At 38.6% G+C, this 22,127-nt stretch overlaps 1 protein-coding gene across 6 annotated transcripts; it reads right to left on the bottom strand.

The window, feature by feature from the left end:
- Positions 1-35: 35 nt before the first annotated feature.
- best2 (bestrophin 2) lies at positions 36-21,941 on the bottom strand. 6 transcript variants are annotated; one of them, XM_073905898.1, is made up of 15 exons: positions 20,822-21,812; positions 20,623-20,730; positions 20,223-20,364; positions 19,452-19,624; positions 17,302-17,498; positions 13,532-13,724; positions 13,364-13,458; positions 11,270-11,503; positions 10,570-10,724; positions 9,266-9,343; positions 8,537-8,689; positions 8,312-8,392; positions 6,921-7,075; positions 6,173-6,398; positions 36-3,234 (listed from the first exon to the last, which is right to left on the bottom strand). In XM_073905898.1, the coding sequence occupies exons 6-15, from the start codon at positions 13,681-13,683 to the stop codon at positions 2,794-2,796; spliced, it is 1,770 nt and encodes a 589-aa protein (XP_073761999.1). In that variant the 5' UTR covers positions 13,684-13,724; positions 17,302-17,498; positions 19,452-19,624; positions 20,223-20,364; positions 20,623-20,730; positions 20,822-21,812; the 3' UTR covers positions 36-2,793. The 6 variants fall into 6 exon arrangements, with proteins under 6 accessions (XP_073761999.1, XP_695597.1, XP_073762000.1 ...); XM_690505.6 differs by lacking the exon at positions 20,223-20,364 and having other exon boundaries at positions 20,822-21,941; XM_073905899.1 differs by lacking the exon at positions 20,223-20,364 and having other exon boundaries at positions 13,532-13,692; positions 20,822-21,941.
- Positions 21,942-22,127: the final 186 nt, after the last annotated feature.

Below are 22,127 nucleotides of genomic sequence, written 5' to 3'. Positions count from 1 at the left end.
CTCATATTCTGAATTTTATATATGTATATATATATACATATTTGCCAAATGATGGTTAACAGAGCAAGGAAATATCCACAGTATCACAAATAATATATTTTTTTCTTCTGGAGAAAGTCTTATTTTGGCTAGAATAAAAGCAGTTTTTAAAATTTTTATTTTTTTTATTACTATTTAAAGGTCATAATTGTTAGCCCCATATGGATTATTTTTTCTATAGTCTACAGAACAAACTATTGTGTTTAGAAATGTGTTGAAATCAGCTCTCCTTTAAACAGAAATTGGAGTAAAAATAAAATAAACGGGGGCTAATAATTCTGACTTCAACTGTACACACACACACACGGTCAAAAGTTAGTGGTCAGTAGTATTTTTTAAATGTTTTAGTAATGAAGGCTTATGTTAGAAAAGAAAACATTGCTTTATGCAAAACATAAACCTTACAACAGGGGGTTTTCAAACTGAAAGGCTTACAACACTGCAATTTAGCCAACATACACTGATCAGTATGAAACCGTTTTATTATTTATATTCATAAGAGTTCTGGCTGTGTTATAAATGTACATTTTTTGTAGTATATTCAAAAGAGAAAACTATTTTTGTCAGACTGCTATTTTACATAGACATCCACTATTATCTAGACTGATTTCGGTGCTGATTAGTTGCTCATTTTTAACTTCAGTCATTTTAAAAATCTTTAAGAAAAAATATGAAACTAATTAGAAGATAAGATATGCGATCTAATTTTTGTTTTGATATTTATAAGATTTAAACAGTAAAAGTTTTTAATAAAACTTTAAAAAAAATAACACTTTAATACTTTTTAAAACACGATTTTGCGATGCAAAGCTACTTTTTTTTTCTTGCAACTATTACACCCTTTTTTGTTTATAAAAACTATTTCAGTGGCTGCTGATCAGTGTCCTGTCACATGATTACCATTCATTTTCAGAAAAATGTGAAAAAAAAGTCAAATCATCTGAAAAGTATTCAAATTCAACGTCAATATCAATAATAATGCATCAATGTGATAGAATCTGCAAGCAATCATCCTGCTCTAAGTGTGAAAAAAAATCTGATTTGATCACAAACTTTAAAAAAGGTTTGACCTTACAATCCGACCCCTGTGACCTTTGACCCCAAACAATGCTTCCCAATTCACCAACCATCCATCCTAAAGAGCATTCGAAAATAAAATGAGTATGTCCCAAATTATAGCATGTTGAAATGAACATTTGAATGTTTCCCGGATAGTCTACTTTTTGTGTCAGAAACTCAAAACAGAGATTCATGTGGACTCTGGCCACAGATATTATAGATCAATATTACCCTGTAGGTCATGAATATGATTAGAACTACAAGCATCAAAGCTGCTAAAAAATTACAAACATGGTAGATATGCGAGTCCAACAGGAAAAGCCTGGTTTATACTTCTGCGTCAAGTGATTGGCGTGACCCACATTGCATGCAGCTGTGCATTTATACTTCTGCGCGCTGTTTATGTTCCTCTGCTATGACACTTCTGAAACACTAGTTGGCAGTGAAGTGTTTATGTTCCTCTGTGTCGAGATTCTTCATTGGTGTTTCGTTGTTTCTGAAAGCTTCCTGAATGTTCAAGTGGTTCAAACTCATTTTGAGGCAGGAACCGGCGGACGTGCAACAACTTTAACCATGAGGTAAACACAAAACTAAACTTTTCGAACTCTACGGGACTCCACTCTTGCAAACAGTCGCTCTAACGGACTCGCGCAGCTCATGGTCCCGCCCACAATCTTCAGCGATACCAAGCCGTTCAATCACAAAGCTTGCGATACGCGTAGTTGCGTCGTGTAGCTACATTTTTTGAGAGTTGCGCATGAACTACGCCGACAGCCACGACGAGGGATATGCGTCCACGCGTTGGCTGCGCCGTAACATGCGTGCGCTAGGCGCAGAAGTATAAATCAGCCTGAAGTCAGCATGAACTGGATGTTGTTGAGAATTATTTCAGTAAGTTGATGTACTGAATATTGAGTAGGGGCGGGGCTTTCTTTGCACAAAATTCTCTCATAGCAAACTAACTGTAAGAGAAAGGGTGGCTAAAGGCAGGGCTTAATTTGTGTCGGAACATTCCAGATCCGGATTAGGCACCTCTAAAATCTGATTCGGCATCTCATTTTACTGATTCCCCTCCTCACACGCACCCTCGCCCCACTCCACTCTTCCCCGACTCCTCAAACCTCTTCACTTTTGTCCGTGACACCACCCCACCTCCCCCGCCCCCCGGCTCTTCACTTTCGTCCACCAACCCCAACCACCTCCCGATCTTCTCTTTCATCCGCGACACCTCTCCCTCCCCTCCAATTTACAAATTAAGCACTGGATAAAGGTCTCCTCAAATTAAAATAAAAATGTTAAAGTTTTTTAGATGTTACTATCAGTATTGTTAGTTTTTACGATATCTTTAATCTAGTGCGCACCAAAACTTGCGTTTAGAAGATATCAACCGATATAAACATGCAAAACTTGTAGTTTGTCACTTCCACCAAAATGCACCAACGGTTTTATTTCTGTGACCTCATACTTCAAATCTTCTGACCAATCAAATGCTCTCTAGCATCTGACATGCCCCGCCCCCCTTCAAGATGCTTCTCATTTGATGTGCCTGAGCTCAACGACTCCCACTGCAAGAGCTGTGATAAAACAAAACACGATTGGCTGTTTTTTTTAAAAAGGCGGAGCTACACTATGTCCCTCCCTCTCTTCATATTTCAGTTGAGATTACGTCAAACATTGAATAAAAAAATTTACATTTTACAGCACTTGCGAAGGCAGCCATTTTGAATCCAGCTGCATTTCTTCTCGTTCAGAGTTCTCCGGAAAAGCTGAGACTTTCAGCGATGGGACTGTGAGTAACGACAACCCAGACTCTGCTTTATTATTAACCGCTTGTGTTTTCGGTGTCAACACCTTCTCCGGGTCACTGATAGACTGAAATGAGAAGAAGTCGGGCACAGAGCGGTTTGAGGAGTAAAGATTAGATTTGGGTCCCAAATGAAGCGGACTCTTCCTTCCGGACTCTGCCGGGGTTTTGTCCACCTGTGACTCTTCTCTGTAGAAGTGGAGCTGTGAGAGTGCGGGACGGGGGCTGGAGAGTCCTCCACAGCTGCAGACGGTGCTCTGTGTGGTGTCCAGAGCCAGTCCTGATGGCAGGGATCCTGCGCTCCTGCCTGCGCTCTCCTCTTCCTCATCCTGCTGATGGGAGAAACCAAGCTTTGAAACGGTTTAAATAATAGTTTCACAAAATGGTTCACTTTATTGAAAGGGTTCAAAACCGCTAGAGCTTAGATCAGACTCAAAAATTGGAAACTGACCCCTAAGCCTGTACACTTTGTGTACCAGAGGTGCGTTTCCCAAAACCATCATTAGCCAACTAAGGTCAGAAGTTCCGTCGATCCAACATAGTTCGTTGATTGGATGTTTCCCAAATCTGTCGTTCCAACGAACATTCGCAAACTACATTGCAAACTTGAGCACTTGAAACTACAGCTCTGGAGCTGTAGTTAGAAACAATGTTCCTGGCTGTGTTCTATTCCCACTAACCCCCCTATGCCCTATTCATTTAGAAAATTCTAACATTTAAACTTGGAATTAATATAAATAAAAAAGCATTAAGGTCGTCTCTCTTAGGTGTAATTTGCTTTCAAGCTATTTTTACAGGTCAGTTTTAGCGATCTTCATGTATACAATTGTGCTTCCTTCGCAGTGCCATTGAAAGCATTGATGCGATTTTGAACACATCCGTGGCTCATGGTGAAAGCTATAGGTGACCTATTATTAAAAGCGAAATTTATGTTGCGTCTCCAAAGCTCGTGAAAACAAAAAGCATACGTTAATTCTTTGCCTTTACAGTGGGTTATTAATTAAGTATCTGTACTGTATATGACATGGGCCTGCTGGATAGAACTTTCTGCAGTGGTTTACATGTGTCAAATTGTAAAAGTAGACTTTTCAAAAAAATTTAATAAAATAAATAAACAATATCCTACTTAATAATCATCATCATCATCATCATCATCATCATCATCATTAATATAGTTATTAAAGTAGGATTTTTTTCAATTACCTAATAAATGAAAAATATTACATTTAATTTCTTAATAAATAGCCTTATTATTTATTTATTTATATGATTCATATATGAAATTAGAATAGTGTTAGCTTTTGTAAGTGATTTTATGTTAATTTAGAATAGAATATGTTCTCAATAATATTTTTAATGTAAACACAGGCCCTATATGTGCCAGTTACCTATATTTCAGTTAATATGGAAAGCGAGGGCATGTTTTTACCAAATCTAATATTGGATTTGATTTTAAATGCGTGTGCGTGTAAAACAATATAATTTGCAAAAATAAATGATCTCGATGTTTTCCCTCAATCCCCTGGTCTGAATGCAAACTCAGTGCAGCAGATCTCTTGTCCTGTCTATTTTAACCATTAGCCCTGTTGGTAATATGGAGGATTTAAGCGAACAAAGCAGCACGGCGATGTGTCTAAATGTAATCGAACTCCTGATAAAAGACAACGTCCACCATTCTCCAATTCTCGTGCTGCTCTCCCGACAAAAATGCACACAAACAGCTTTGCTTTATCGGCCCTGACAGCATCGCAGGGAAAACATGCAACAAACCCTGTGGATCATGAAAACAAACACAAACGACCCTTCATGAACGGCTAAATACTGCGTGCCGTGAGTCCGTGGACACGGCCTCACCCAATCATCAAAGTACGATCTCACAGCTTGGCACTGGCAGGTCTGCACTGCCTTCGGAAAGCACCGCAGTCATGATTGATTATGAAGCCGGCTCTTCTCATAGGATAAGAAAACTCCACTATGAAAATAATGAGAAAGCGACGCGTCATCTTTGCACTTGCAGTTTTGCGTCATGTTGCCGATTTTGATCCCGCCCCAAAAATCATTTGAAACCCGGAAGCTGAAATTAGCTGACAAAAGCTCCAAATTATCCAGTTTTCCCTACAATTAAAGCTAACAGGTGCTAACATTGTCTTAACTGATGTTCAACACACACACATCTGTTAAAATCTCAAAAAAAGTACTCGAGGGTTTCGTGAACCTTTAAAAGGCTTTTGGACAGTGTTTGGACAGAACTGGGTGGAAGCATAGTGGTGTCCACTGTCATTCTGAAATCTCCTTTTTTTATTTCTTGACCTTAAAATAGGCTCCAAATCCCAGTGATTTTGAGGCACACCGCAACGTGACGTAGGAATGGATTTTTCCTGGCCCACCAAGTTAATAGATAGGAGCATAATACCATATCTCCATAGTAACACATATAAATGTCCTCAGGACAGGGTTTGCTAAGAAACTGGGATTAAAAGATCTGTTCCAACTCTCTGTGGTTAGCTGCATCTTAAGAATGAGTTTTTGAGTTTAAAACCCCTTAAAACCTTTTGCGAATTGTAAATTGAAAGTATAACCTATAAATGCACTTCGCTTATCCTCTAATGTCATTATATTATGCGTTCTTTTATTAATTTTCAAGGCTTGAAACTTACTAAAAAAATTACAAAACTGTTTTGTGATCAGGTAAAAACTATGAAACCGGTCAGCTATTTGTCATTGGGGGTGATCTGAGTGAAACTGATTTTACATTATTAGTATTGATCTTATGCAATATTGTGGAAGTGCGCTCGTTTTTGCGATTGTTTCGGATATTCCGATTCAGTTTCCTATGGGAAAAATGACAAGGAATAATAGACAGCAGAAAACAGTTAAACTTCTTGCTCTACAAACAAGTGTGTTCATGACTGTACACGACAAGGAGAATAATGTGATTAGAAGATATCAGTTTGCAACATCGAGCAGCATAACGAGCTGTTTATAACGTCTAATAATCAGTGGAAGTTAATGAGAGCGGAAGTTTCCAGCCAAAAAGATTCCAATAGCTTCACCCGCTCGTGCGTCAAAAATAAGTTCAATTACATAGTATTACACAGATCCCCCCGGTGGAGAACCACTGAATATTCAGAGCATTTCAAAACAGTTATGATGTAACAAAGACATGCTTACTGACAACAAGCCAATTTGATACACGCTTGAAGCCTTTACGAAACCACAGATTGGTAAATGTTTCGAAGCTTCATTTATTTTGAAAGCAGGTATCACTACCTCATCCTCTTCCTCGGAGAACGACGGGTCTGTGCTGGCGGAGCGGGTCAATCGGCGCAGCTGGGCGGAGGTGCGTCGTAAAGCTCCACCCATGAAGCTTGTTGGGGAGGGGGCGGAGCCGAGGAGACGGTTAAAAAGGGCCAGGTTGTGATTCCGAGTCCCAGATTCCTCCAGGTTTTCAGCAATGTCCTCCAGAGGCTGGAAATGCATCTCCTCTTTGGGGATTCTGGAGTTTTGGAAAGTCAAGAGAAAAAAAAAATTGTTAATTAAACATTGAGCTTGGTTTTGGGACTTGTGAAGCTGAACATTGATGGATATACTCTTCAGTGTTTGGACTTTCAGCAGTGAAAATAAAACCACACTGACCTGAACTAAACTGAAGTTCAACTCTGAAAACTGGACCGTGACAGTTTTAATTCACTAGAACTTCTGTTAAGGTGCTTTGACACAATCTACATTGTAAAATGTATGTGTAAATCTATTTAATAGAAACACTATAAGTTTAATAAACCTGAAAAGATTTAGCAACAATATATAATACACAACACAGCTTTGGGCCTAATTTGGGGGCTGTATAATTTGTTTATATGCCCAGATTACTGAAATGTAATATTTAATATAGATATAGCAACAATCTTGAATGCAGAAGGCACATTCTTGACCAAATTCGTAGCATGAACAGCCTAGGAAGAGATACGCTTGATTTCGAAGAAGGTCAGTGTATGCGTGATGATGGATGAGCACTGACGTCATGTCGAAGGTGGAGCCCTGGAAAGAGGGTTTGCGCAGCACGAAGAGCGTTGCGGCAGTGTACGGTGGACGAGGATTGGAGTCGTTCCAGTAGCGATCTCTCTCCATCATGGGTAAATCCCCATACATCTCATCCACTGCCATCATAGACACCTGTTCAACACACATACAGTTGAAATCTGAATGCTTATTATTATTATTATTATTATTGTTATTATTGCTATTGTTATTATTGTTATTATTATTATTATTATTATTAGTAGTAGTAGTAGTAGTAGTATTATTATTGTTATTATTATTATTGTTATTATTATTATTATTATTATTGTTATTATTATTATTGTTGTTGTTATTATTATTGTTATTATTATATTTTTTGTATTATTATTGTTATTGTTATTATTATTATTGTTGTTATTATTATTATTATTGTTATTATTATTATTGTTGTTGTTATTATTATTGTTATTATTATTATTGTTATTATTTTTTTATTTGTATTATTATTATTATTATTGTTATTATTATTATTATTGTTGTTATTGTTATTATTATTATTATTATTGTTATTATTATTATTGATATTATTATTATTATTATTATTATTATTATTATTATTGTTATTATTATTATTATTATTGTTATTATTATTATTGTTGTTATTATTATTATTGTTATTATTATATTTTTTGTATTATTATTATTATTATTGTTATTGTTATTATTATTATTGTTGTTATTATTATTATTATTGTTATTATTATTATTATTGTTATTATTATTATTGTTGTTATTATTATTATTGTTATTATTATTATTGTTATTATTATTATTATTATTGTTGTTATTATTATTATTGTTATTATTATTATTGTTATTATTTTTTTATTTGTATTATTATTATTATTATTATTGTTGTTGTTATTATTATTGTTATTGTTATTATTATTATTGATATTATTATTATTATTATTGTTATTATTATTATTATTATTGTTATTATTATTATTATTGTTGTTATTATTATTATTGTTGTTATTATTATTATTATTATTATTATTATTAGCCCCTCTGTATATATTTAGCACAATTTCTGTTTGACAGGAACACATTTCTAAACAAAATCGTTTTAATGAATGATTTATTTATCTTTGCCATGATGACAGTACATGATATTTGTCTAGACATTTTTCAAGACACTAGTATTCAGCTTAAAGTGACATTTAAAGGCTTAACTAGGTTAATTAGGCAAGTTAGGGTAATGAGGCAAATCATTCTATATTGATGGTTGTTAATCTAAATTTAACAATTAAGCTTGTCAAACTTAATAGTGATTATCTAAAAACAAAAAAGTGAACAAAGACTAATTTGATGTATTAGAAATAATACCTGGAAGTTTCTATCAATCAGCCAGTTGGTCTCGAAGTCATCATCATCCTCTCCAAATGGGTTAATGAGCTGCTCTGCCACCTGAGGAAACACAAAGTAATGACTGAATAAACAGCTAATATTGGTTTAATATATCTTGAAACGAAACTCATTTGGGCGGGGTTAAACATGAAGTGGGAGGAGCATCTCAATATTTAAATTAGAGTTGAGATTCTGATTCCTGACCTTCAGCCAGCCCGCATAGAAAAAGAACTGCAGGAGAGTGAAGATGGGGACGTAAAGGTCAAGGTCATGACCAGGGTAACCCTGACCCGGATCCAGAAACTGGCGACCAATCAGACACACAAGAAAGAAACTGTAGACCGCCAGAGTCACGACCTGCAGGAAAACACCAACTCATAATCTATCACATGACCTTCAGATTCAGTGTAGGCCATGTTTATTTCCATCTCTACACTAATACATGGGCTGCGTCAGAAACTGCATACTTCCACACTATATAGTACGCTAAAATCAGTATGCGAGCCAAGTAGTATGTCCGAATTCATAGAATTCGAAAATCAGTATGCGAGAAGTACCCGGATGACTTACTACTTCCGGCGAGATTCTGGAGTGCGCATCCCATGCACGCTGCGGTATCCCATGATACCCCGCAAGCGTATTCGTGAATGGGAGTGAATCGACGCAAATGACGCAGGGGGGTCGCGTGACCATGACAAAATGGCGGATGTAGTACGTCCAAATTCCATTCATACTTTTCACATTCATACTGTATAGAACGGCCGAGTAGTACGTTTACATTCAAATGCAGTACCTACTGAGTAGAAGGCGGTTTCGGACGCAGCCATGGTGTTTTCTAACTAAAATGGACTAAAAGTGTGTTGTTTATAATAGTCTCCATTTTGAACGTCAAAAACACACTAGTGTAAACTCTGCCTTAATCGTGAATCTGACCTGAGTGTAGACCAACGGTACGCTGATCATGTCGTAGTGAAACAGCATGCTGCACTTCCCCCGGAAGTTGTTTAGCTCCTAAAAAAACAGCATCAAATAGAAAATAACTGGAAGAGATTGAATCATTTTCCTCCAGTCATTAAATCCTCTCACCTGAGATAACTATGCTGATCTTAATTTCCAATTCATTGTCGTTATATTTAGTGAAATTTTAAATCCCCTAGCAACAATCTTTAGACAAATTTAATGACGTTTTTCAGTGTTAGTGGATATTTTTGGAGGAACTGATGTGTCCCAGTCCTCCAGCAGTAATTTTTCCCCCTGCAGTCTGAGAGCAGATCACCTCTCTGCATACTGACGGCAAACTATATAGTCAAAACTATTATTCATTTATTCATTTTCTTGTCGGCTTAGTCTCTTTATTAATGCGGGGTCGCCACAGCGGAATGAACCGCCAACTTATCCAGCAAGTTTTTACACAGCGGATGCCCTTCCAGCCGCAACCCATCTCTGGGAAACATCCACACACACACTCATACACTACGGACAATTTAGCCTACCCAATTCACCTGTACCACATGTCTTTGGACTGTGGGGGAAACCGGAACACCCGGAGGAAACCCATGCGAACGCAGGGAGAACATGCAAACTCCACACAGAAACGCCAACTGAACCGAGGCTCGAACCAGCAACCCAGCGACTTTCTTGCTGTGAGGCGAACGTGCTGCCCACTGCGTCGCTTCAAAACAATCAGCCTCTGTTTTAAAACGAACAATTTAATTTGAGCATTTATTCTTATCTTGCTCTTATATTGTTCACAATCGCAGAGATTTTAGTGACACCAGTTTCTCAATTTGTCTGAGTTTATTATGTCTGAGAGATTACTGCAGATTCACTGCACATCTGCACTGATATACATCTGTCATTCATTTTCCTTTGATTTAGTCCCTTCTTCATCAGGGGTCGCCACAGCGGAATGAACAGCCAACTATTCCGGCATATATTTTACACAGCGGATGCCATTCTAACCACAACCCAGTACTGGGAAATGTACTGATATACTGTATTCAAATACATCTAATTAAACTGACATGCATATATAAAGCATAGTGCGAGTAACAACCATAGGCTTTAATAACCATAGGCTGTTAAACAGAAACAGTTGGATGAGATGACGTCAGTAACATGCAAATTGAAGTATGACGTCATCTAAAAACTCTGAGCAAGGTTTAGCGCCTTTTCCATGAAAAAAAATGGTCAACTCTGACTCTTACTTTAATAAATCCATTCTTGAGTGTATTTACCTCCAGCAGAAGCTTGTAGGTGTTATCGTCTTTGATTCGGCCCTCACAGCGGGCAGCGGCGGCTAGGTTAGTGAACCACACACACGGGATCCAGTACTTGTTATATGGCGAGTGTAAACTCTCAAACTTCTTGCGCTCTTCGCGAGTCATAAATCCTAGAAGGAGCAGATGTTGTGTGTTTTTAGGGAAGTTAGTTTTCTTCACATGAAAAAAGGCAATTAAATTGTCTTATCACAATTTTTAGGGGGGAAACCCTCAAAACTACTGTCCTGAGAAAGAAAACAATTGTTAAAAAAAGTCCAATTGATTTTTTTTGCAATTCTGTCTTCATATCTCACATTCTTGTGGGTTTGTAAGTCCCTTTTTTTATTTAATGTCTCAAAATAATATCTACCATCTCCAAAATTGTAAGAAAGTGTGAATTGTGAGATAATTATTGTCAACAGAAAAGAAATCTTTTCAAAATCAAAACAATTAAGTGATATAAACTCAAAATTTTGAACACTAAAAAATAAAACGGCCCCCAGTTACGTGTTTGAGATGGCGCCCTCTAGTGGATTTGTGAAAACCAAACTGCAAGAAAGCGTAGACTCTGGTACATTTCCCAGTTCTCAAAAAATGTAGCCCTGAGCACATATCTCCAATGAGCCTGAGTTTTTCTGGCAGGTTGCGATTCCAGAGAGTGGTCAACAGACTTTACCTGCCTCCACCACATGGTCTATGGTGGGGAATCTCTTGAAGACGGCGGTGCTGACGGAGCGCAGGATCAGCAGAGCGGACAGACTGCTGTAGCGCATCAGTGTGCGGCGCAGGAGCCGTCCGCGCTCATCACTGCCCTGAACACCACCCGACAGAACACACATCACTCTGTCTGGCAGCGGGATGGACGTGTACTGACTCCACCAGCGGTTCACCACTAGCGTCACGTAAAACCCTGCACGAGATACACACACACACACACACACAAAAAAAAATACACATACAAACAGGATTAGGATTGTAGGTTCTAACTAGAAATCCCCTTTTAAAATTTTGTAAATAAAATTCAGGAGGGCTAATCATTCTGACTTCATATTTATACTGTAGATCCCAGTTGATCATTTGGAAAAGTGTCAGAAGGTAAATGTTTCTGATGAATCATCTGTTGAACTGCATCACAAATCCTGCAGAAGACCTACTGGAACCCATATGGAGCCAAGACTTTCACAGAAATCAGTCAAGTTTGGCAATGGAAAAATCATGGTTTGGGTTTACATTCAGTATATGGGCGTGCGTGAGATCTGCAACATCAACAGCCTGAGGTATCAAGACATTTGTGCTCCCCTTTACATTACAAACCACAGGAGAGAGCAAATTCTTCTCCTTCTCATACTTCCAGGGGCGGACTGGCCATCTGGCAATTCTGGCAAATGCCAGAAGGGCCGTACCATTTTTTAAATGTGGGCCGATCAGGTTTTTAAAAAATTATTTAGATGTTTTATACATATTGTTTTAACATGCAGGCAGCTTTTATCTCTTGCAAGATGTGAATATGATGATGATGATTAAATTAATAATAATAAAAAATGTTAAGCATTTGGCCCAATCGGCATCGGCTGGGTGGTTTCGAGGTGGGCTGACCCAATCAGAGGTTATGCAGAAGTAATCAAAATTTGGCAAGAATGTCAAACAATAAGTGCAACACAAGCAAATTGTCAGAGATGGACCATAAAAAAGGAAAGGCGGTGCCGAAAAGCACAGAGATTGCAAAAAAAAAAATCAGGTTTTAAAATCAGTATCGAAAGAGGGCAATGCGGTGGCGCAAAGGGCAGCACTGTCAACTCACAAGAAGATCGCTGGTTTGAGCCTCGGCTGGGTCAGTTGGCATTTCTATGTGGAGTTTGCATGTCGTCCCTGTGTTGGCGTGGGCTTCCTCTGGGTGCTCCGGATTCCCCCACAGTCCAACCACATGCGCTATAGGGGAATTGGGCAAGCTAAATTGTCCATAGTGTATGGGTGTTTCCCAGTGATGGATTGCAGCTGGGAGGGTATATGCTGTGCGAAACATATGCTAGATAAATTGGTGGTTCATTTCGCTGTGGTGAACGCAGATTAATAAAGGGACTAAGCCGAAAAGAAAATGAATGAATGAAATGTATGTATAAATTTGGTATAAATTAGTTGTTTTTGTTCCAGTCACATACATTAAATGTTTAAATATGTCATACAGTAAGTTACTGCTTATAGTATTTGACCATCTGTACACCAATATAAGTAGTGAATGTGCGTGTCCGTGGGTGTGCCTGTGTCGGTGTGGCTACAGTGCCAGGGCTGTTTTTTTGTCCCAGTCCGCCCCTGCATACTTCAGCCTCCACATCAAAGCTCTTGAATGAAAAGAAGGTCAAGGTGCTTTTGGATTGGCCAGCCCAGTCACCAGACATGAACATTATTGAGCATGTCTGGGGTTAGATGAAAGAGGAGGAATTGAAGATGATTCCAAAGAATCTTGATGAACACTGGAAGTCCTGCAAAAATGCTTTCTTTGTCGTTCCAGTTGACTTTATTAAACTTTAATAATTAAAAATCAAGGCATGATCATATTTTATTTTGGTAAAATAAGCGTAACCTAGAGGCCTTTGCCTTTCATATAAGCCACTTCTGATTCCAAATGATCAACTAGAAGTCAAGTTATTAATTATTAAAATGTGGACAGGCGACAAGACTTTTGTCAGGTAGTGTGTGTGTGTTTGTGTGTGTTACTCTTATTTATTTACGCATATTCGTTCAATCAATGAATTCATTAACTTACGCATACCTAAAACAAAAGACATTGGGATGAGGCTGGCGTAGTTGTCGCAGTAAATGGAAAGCTTTTCGAAGTATCTCTTCTGACCGTCCACAAGGAAGAATCTGGAAGAATGCCAAAATGAATACATAACTAAATAATGAAAGCATCAGACGTGACATAAACACATGCACACACCTGTACGTGATGCTGATGGCCGTGTACATGGCGAAGAAGGCCAGAAACTCTTTGTAAAGGACTTTATAGATGCTTCCCTTCCAGGCCAGCAGGAGTTTGGAGAAGCCGCAGAAGCGAGCGTTGGCTACTCTGGCGGTGTACGTGACTGTCATTACGCTTCACTGACGGCACAAATTAACTCAACCAGTCATTACTGGACAAAACAAAGCCCAGAGAGAGGATTAATGAAGCACAACACATTGAGAACAGTCACTTTCAGATGATTTAACCCTTGGGTGCTGTTGGGGATGTTTTCATCCACTCTGATTTGAAGTCTTTGTTTGGCCACAACTTTCTCCGTTTCAGCAGATGGATATATTTTGGTGGCAAATCTTATTTTGACACATATTAAGAAAATTGCTTTTAAAACTTTCAAAATCTCAACAATAAATGCAAATCGACTACCCATTCATTATGTTTGTGGCTGTTTTCGCCCCATTGACTTACATTATAATTACATTGATTGATTGCAAAGCCATGACAGCATATGATCATGCATTCTTGATTGTTGGTGGTTTTCCCTATTGGAAAGAGGTACAATTTGTATCTTTACTGTTAAGCATTAGTTCCTGTGTAAAAAAGGGGTAGGCCATGTCCAAATGTGCACAGGTATTTTTATAAATGAAGCAACTCTCATTTAAAAAATAAATAAATAAAAATCTCCATACTCATGAAAACATAAAAAAAAAAAAAACGGACCGGCACGCATGCATGCCTGTCAACATTCGTATGTGAAAATAAGGGATAAGCCCACTATTATAAGGGATTCCCCCGACCCCCTTTAAAAAAATCCCCAAATTACTAAATATGCTCATTGGTTTCATTGTAAATAAACAGTTAAATGGTCAGTAATATGTTTGATTATTATTATTACTCACAAAAAAACAAAAACAAAATCTTACCCATGGAATGTTCGGCCTTTGTGTTTTGTTTTCTTTGTTTGCTCGTTACTACACAGCTTCACATGCTGACTTGTCTAGTGCGGTTGAATGACATTTGTCCTGGGAGCACTGTACAAATGTGGCGGCGCTATTGACGCACGCTCGGGGTCCGTATGTGATATCTAGTGTAAATAACTATGGCAATAGCAAACATGTTTTGTTGTGATAGTAGGGTGCTGAATTTGAAAGTCCAAAAATATAAAACCTAAATTTTACTGTACACCACACTGCTTTTAATGCCAACCGCAGACGTCTTTGGCTAACAGCCATCAGAAGAGCCAGGCGCGGATTGGCCAATCGAGAGGACTGGGAGAGTCCCCGGTGGGCCGGTCCATTTTTTGGCCGCGAGGGCCGGTGTTTCTAGCTGCTTGCACTCTCAGCAGTCGCACCTTTTTTTTTTTTCATTTATTTATTTATTTCATCATAGCCTCACTCTTTTTATTTATTATTTTGCCGCAGCTCCCCTCTTCTTATTCATTGTCTCGCAGCCCTATGAGCAATGATCATGTAACTATCATTCCGGCCACATAAGCGTAACAGCACCATTGTGGTCCAGTGGTCAGCACATTGCGTTACGACGCCGTCGATCCATGTTCGATCCACATCTGGGTAATTCTTTTATTTTATTTATTTATTTTTTTTATTGTGAAAACATATAAAGCAGTAAGGTTGTTGAACGTTTGAAGTTGTAAAGCAGCTGTTTTCTTGAAAAAGACGTGATAGTGTAATTAGAAACTGAATTGGAAATGACCTTATTTTAATATAGTCAGTCGTGAACTGAGGAGGGCCGGTCTAAGGCTTGAAACTCCAGGGCTGAAAAGGAGTCCCACTCCGGCCCTGAGAAGAGCTGAATGAAGTGACGACCTAATTAAAAATACTGGACTCTGCAGTTCTCGTGTTATATCAGGTAAGTAAACGCTGTGCTGAATCATCATACACATTACTCGCTTTTAATTGCAGCAATGATTTCAGCAAAAACAGTTAAATATGGTGTATTAAACTGTGGACACTGAATGCTAAGAATGAAATGTAAACATGTACATTCACATACCCTGCCGTGCAGGTGCAGTTTGCTGTCAGAATGCAGTTGTTTTGCTTGTTGATGCTTACTCAGGCCTTCTACAGCTCCGTCTAGCACTACATAGTTTTGAATCTGGTAATCATGGATCATTATTTCTTGCACGTGACCACACAGAACAAAATTGTAGGCATCCAAAGACTTGTAGGCCTTTCACTTCTCTCTTGTAAAAGCACTTGGAGTTTCAGTGAGATAGTTGTGTATTGTGCCCATTTCGTCTTATCCAATATCCATTGGGAGGGTGCAATAACAAATGGACCTGTCAGACGAACGCCGCTCACTTTATTGTTCATTTTACCGAATCACTGTGCTTATCACTGGGTGACAAGCTGCTACCCTAGTAGCAAAGAATTCTGGCCCAGATTTGGCATAAAGCTGGCACAGCCGGCATTCATCCAGCACTGGCATACAGCATGTGGGCCAAACATGGCCCGGGTTTGGCAGAGGTGGCACCGTCTTTAAGGCGGCACACAAGATTTGGGCCAGATGAAAGATGTAGTATTTGGCCCAGATTTAAAAATTTGATAAGTGGGCCATGTGAGTTTGGCCAGTCTTGACCCACATTTAAAATACACTAAAATCATTTTTGAGTAAAGAAAAAAAATTCTACCAATCAGGTCATTTTGAGAAAAAGCGTGCCCATAGTGTGCCTAAAGCGCATCACTCCATAGTTTATCAATTTCATTGCAATCGTGACACACCAACCTATCTGGCCCAGTTCAGGCCCAGTTATGAGTTTTTAACTTGGCTGAGACTTGGCCCAGATATGGTCATTGTTTGGCCCTTGTCTGGAAGCCAGATTTGGTCCAGTCATGTACCGTAATTCACTGTGGCATGTGGGCCAAGCAAAACCTGATAGTGTGGGCCAGATCTGGGCCAGAGAAATTTTGCTATGTGGGTATAATACGCTGAAAGCATTATGCAAATAATATATATAATATGTAATCAATATAACTTATCTCTAAGACATCAACAAACTCTGTACTCTGTAGCGCATTGGAGGTCATTCCTTCGCTGTAAAAGCTAGCGCTCTTGTTTTTTTCTGCAACCTCGATGCGTGTACATCCTGAATGTTTACAAACCGGTCATTTGTCTATAGCACCGATGTGCTCACGGTGACCCGAGTTCGAGAAAGGAATACCACACGAACACAGGGAGAACATGCAAACTCCACACAGAGATGCCAATTGACCCAGCCGGGGCTCGAACCAGCGACCTTCTTACTCTAATGCAACGGCGCTAACCACTGAGCCACCGTGCCGCCCCTTGAACTCTAACTTTAAGTCAGAATTTGGCAGAATAGCTTGACATGTTTGGGAGGCTGCCTATTTTTCACTCGAATAACCGCTCTTTAACATGAGTTTTCATGCATAGATCTCAGTGTTGTGCTTTTGTCAGTGTCTAAAATCCTGCTGCAGATCCCACCAAACATATGCTTTGTCATCTAAAATACCCAAACAGGTAAATGAGGGTACTCTCTCTGTATACATGCAAACACATATCACGGGAAAAACATGCTGTGCTTATTTTTCCACGCTTATTTTTCACATGTGCTCTGAACACTAACATACAAGAAGCAAACTCTGATGCACTTTCACACTATAGTCTGATTCACAAATTACAATACACTTCCATGTTCTTTATCATGAGTCCCTCTCTTCAGTGAACTGTACTCAAACACGCGTTATGAATGAAGCTGTGAGTGTTCTTACCTTTCCTCCTAAGGTTTAGAGGAGTGAGTTGTTCTTCTGCATGTTTTCGTAGGATGATCGTGTCTTGTTGTGTGTTCGGAAAGACAGTGTGTGTTTGTGTGTGGGATTTGATCCATGAGGAGCCTGAAGTTTGTATGTGGGGTCAAACGCACCTCCTTCGTCAGGAGGAGGGACATCATTTCTGCATCACAAACACACTGAAATTCAGAGGATTAATATACAGCTGAAGTCAGAATTATTAGCCCCCCTGTATATATTTTGCTTCACAATTTCTGTTTAAGGGAAAGAATTTTTTTTTAGCACATTTCTACACATAATAGTTTTAATAACTCATTTCTAATTACGGATTTATTTTATCTTTGCCATGATGACAGTAAATAATATTTGACTAGCTATTTTTCAAGACACTTCTATACAGCTTAAAGTGACATTTAAAGGCTTAACTGGGTTAACTAGGCAGCTTAGGGTAATTATGCAAGTTATTGTATAATGATGGTTTGTTCTGTAGACAGTCGAAAACAAATACTGCTTAAGGGGGCTAATAATTGTGACCTTAAAGTGGCTTTAAAAAATTAAAAACTGCTTTTATTCTAGCCGAAATAAAACAAAAAAGACTTTCTTCAGGAGAAAAAATATTATCAGACATACTGTGAAAAATTCCTTGCTCTGTTAAACATCATTTGGGAAACATTTGAAAAAAGAAAAAAAAAATTGCTAATAATTGTGACTTCAGTATATATTTATGCATTTACAGTTGAAACCAGACGTTTACATACACTGTGTAAAAAGGCACATGATCATTTAAAAAAAAAAAGTCAGATGTTAATGTAACTAAACTGTTTCTCTTTTAGGTATGTTAGGATTATCAAATGTGTTTCTGTTATGTTTAATATCAGAATAATGAGAGAGATATTTGTTGAGAAATTGTTAGAACTTTTCTTGAAAGTCAAGTTTACATACAATAAGATTATTCTGCCTCTGAAAAAGCTCAGACGATGGTGTCAAGGTTCAGGAAGTTTCTGATTGGCTGATTGACAACATTTGAGTTAATTGGAGGCACAACTATAAAATAGCATTCAAGGAAAACCATGAACACGCTGCTCCCTTGTGTGACAACATGGGGAAACCAACAAGCCAGAATCAACAAAAAACAGCCAGATTATAATTAGCTAAATAACACTGGGAAAATGACTACATTTTGTAGACATGTCCTGTGGTCTGATGAAACTACGATTGATCTGTTTGGCCATAATGACCAGTGTTACATTTGGAGGACAAAGGGGAAAGCTTACAAGCCTAGGAACACCATCCCAACTGTGAAAAATGGGGGCAGCAGCATCATGTTGTGGGGCTGTTTTGCGGCAGGAGCGACTGGTCCACTTCACAGCATAGATGGCATCATGAAGAAAGAACATTATGTAGAAATACTGAAGCAACATCTCAAGACATCCGCCAGGAAATTACAACTTGGCCACAAATGGGTTTTCCAAGCAGACCATGACCCTAAGCATACTGCCAAATTAGTTAAAATGTGCTTTCAGGACAACAGAGTGAATGTTTTGGAGTGGCCATCACAAATCCCTGATATTAATCCTATAGAAAATTTGTGGGCAGAGTTGAAAAAGCAAGACAAAGCCAACAAATCTGACTCAGTTTAAATCTGACGCTCTCAAAAAAAATTCTCATTATTCTGGCACTTAGCAAATGTAAATCATTTAGGTAAAACCTAACAGAAATAAATTAGTAAAGGTTTAGAATGATTTACCATCTGACATTTAAAAAAAATAGTTATGTCCCTTTTTTTTTTTTGAGTGTATGTAAACTTCTGGTTTCAACGGTATATTTTTACTATTTTACTATGTAGAACATTTTACTATGTTTTACTGTGTTTTTCATGATTTTCAAAGAAGTCGTGTCACAGATGTTTTGACACGGGCTCTGGGCTAGCGTTTCGTCGCTGCTTTGTTTACACTGCAAGATGGATCGGCGACAGGGACTTTCACATTGCATGATTTTACTATAGGAAGAATCGCCGACAACTTTGTCCAAACTACGTCTCACAGCCAAAAACACGTAGTGAATCTTTTGTTATTAACTACATAATGAGAAAGAAGCCTTTAATGGGGTAGAAAGTGTACATATTTGCTCACCTGGGTTTGAAGGGAATTAGCAATTTGTCCTCAATTTTCTTTTAACTTTCTGTATGAAACGTCAAACAGACACAGGTGCACCTGTCAAACCTCCACTAGTTTTTCTTCCATTTCTTGGGTCCAAATAAACCGAAAATGAACGCTCTTAACTTCTTCCTCAACCTCCCGCTGGCCTGCAGGTATACACACACACACACACACACACACACACACACACACACACACACACACACACGCACACACACACGCACACACAAGTGAATGCTGCTCTCTCATTGGCTGTAGGCGATCGCCAATGTTATTTTCAGTCAAAACTCATTTCACACGGCATGATTTGAATCGCCGACGGCCCCACATATTTAGCACGCCAAATATCTCACAGGCATCGGCGATTATCTCAGATCTCAGATCGCGTCTTCGATAGCTAATACTGTGTGATTGTCACTGACATGCATGAGCACCGATTTGCCTGTGATTTCAGGCATTTGTCTGCGATTTCTCAAAACCTGTCGTCGAAAAATCAGGGCTAAAATCATGCAGTCTGAACTCTGCACAATCTCACGGCAAATCATAACTTTTTAATTTAGTGGCTAATTCGTATGAATTTGTATGATCTAATTCGTACAATTTAGTACGACTTGCTCATCCCCCAGTGACGGTTGGGTTTAGGGGTGGGGTTAGGTGCCACGCCTCCTTTTTAAAATCGTACAATTTCGTACGACTAATCTCATACGAATTCGCCACTAAACTGGCAAATCGTTAAATATTTACGTTTTCTCGCGAGATCAGGCTGGCATAACAGACACCTCCTAATCACCATTTCCATTTGTTGTCAACACTGACAGCTGGAGGGGCGTGGTTAAGTATGTTAGCCACGCCCATTACTTCAGACAGACGTCATCTGAGAATTTCACTGAAAACAAACAGGAAGTGCATTTTCAGAATTCGATTTTAGATTACAAGGGCAAACTGTTTTATTTGTCTTAACAACATGCAGAGATGAATTGTTTATCTTAAAACTAGCAATGCGAGCTAACAAAATCAAGATGGTTAGTTTTGAATTCATGTGTACTTTAAAAGCACAAACATCCACCAGACTGAAAGCGTGACAAGCGGCCCCGGTGTCCCTAAATCCTCATTGTTGCTGGTATTGCATGGAGTCAGTAATTACCCATGAGTCTCTGATGTTGTAAATGTCCACTGCATTGGTGCGTGGAGCCCCCCAGGATAAACCCTGAGCCGGGTTCATTAGTGAAAACTCCCACTGCGCCTCACAGACCTGACGGATACAGAGCGACAGTCAGACACACACACACACATTCAGAAAGTTAAACACTAATGGATTAATGCACAACATAGACTCGACTTACTGTAAATGTAGATGAGGAAACACCCTTCTGAATGCATGTCTGGGAATCCTTAATGGGGTGAGTCTGGATTGTCTTGTAAACTTCAGGATACCTGTGACATTAAGCATTGTTCTGGCTTTGCAGGAGGCTCGTTTGTGCCGGTTCGGGTCAAAGATAAAAGGTGGCCTCGAAAAATCTGCAAAATAGAGAAAACGTGCCAACACGTGCCTCCAGACTGACTCTCAGTGCTTTAGAGGACATAACTGTTCGGAATGAAATACAACAACGAAAACATTTTTGATGACAGTCAGTTCTGTGATATGACTGGCCACTTTATTAGGTGCACCTTACTAGTACCGACCCCTTATTGCCTTCAGAACTGCCTTAATCCTTCGTGGCATAGATTCTAGAAGGTACTGGAAATATTCGTCAGAGATTTTGGTTTATATTGACATGATAGTATCACACAGTTGCTGCAGATTTATCGGATGTATCACACAGTTGCTGCAGATTTATCCATGATGCAAATCTCCTGTTCCACCACATCCCAATGGTGCTCTATTGGATTGAGATCTGGTGACTTTGAAGACCATTTGAGTACAGTGAACTCATTGTCATGTTCAAGAAATCAGTCTGAGATGATTCGTGTTTTATGACATGGCATGTTATCCTGCGTTAGCAGAAGATGAGTACACTGTGGTCATAAAGGGATGGACATGGTCAGCAACAATACTCAGGTGGGCTGTGGGGTTGACATGATGCTCAAATGGAACTAATAGGCCCAAAGTGTGCCAAGAAAATATCCTTCACATCATTACACTCCACCACCAGTCTGAACCCTTGATACAAGGCAGGATGGATCCATGCCTTCACGCTGTTGATGCCAAAATTCTTCAGAATGTTTCATTTGTTATAAAAAGTTTATTCCACCAAATATTAAGTTCTTAACTCTTCTGATGTTCAAGCACTGGTATTGTGTGTTCTAGGAGTTATTATAATAAATGTATCCAACAAGATGACTCCTTTTTTATTTTAAGCGACCAAAAAAAGCCTATAAATGACAACATTTTTATTTTAAATTTTGTAGAAATGTCATCAACAGCTTATCAGAATAACACAAATCTTACGTTTCCTCAGACACATAACTAAATTGACATTTAGAGATTTTTTGGGGTATAAAATAAAAGGTGGATTATATTAATTTTACTGATAGGAAAAGACTTTCTCTGAAAAAGAACATTCCCTTTTTCTCTCTTAGAAGAAATTCACTCATGAATACAGATTTTCGAGTAAATTCTTCGTTTATTTAGTAACCGTTGTTTATGAC

The sequence above is a fragment of the Danio rerio genome, chromosome 1 (genome assembly GCF_049306965.1).
Source record: "Danio rerio strain Tuebingen ecotype United States chromosome 1, GRCz12tu, whole genome shotgun sequence".
Lineage (NCBI taxonomy): Eukaryota > Metazoa > Chordata > Actinopteri > Cypriniformes > Danionidae > Danio > Danio rerio.
The sequence above is the reverse complement of the archived record's forward strand: the minus strand, read 5'-3'. Positions and strand labels throughout refer to the sequence as shown.

Coding starts and splice junctions, on each gene's coding strand:
- best2 (XM_690505.6), bottom strand. CDS start 13,683: ATGACAGTCACGTACACCGCCAGAGTAGCCAACGCTCGCTTCTGCGGC. Junction 6,399..6,920: donor GGCTCCACCTTCGACATGAC/GTCAGTGCTCAT, acceptor CCAAAACTCCAG/AATCCCCAAAGAGGAGATGC. Junction 3,235..6,172: donor TCTCCGAGGAAGAGGATGAG/GTAGTGATACCT, acceptor TTCTCCCATCAG/CAGGATGAGGAAGAGGAGAG.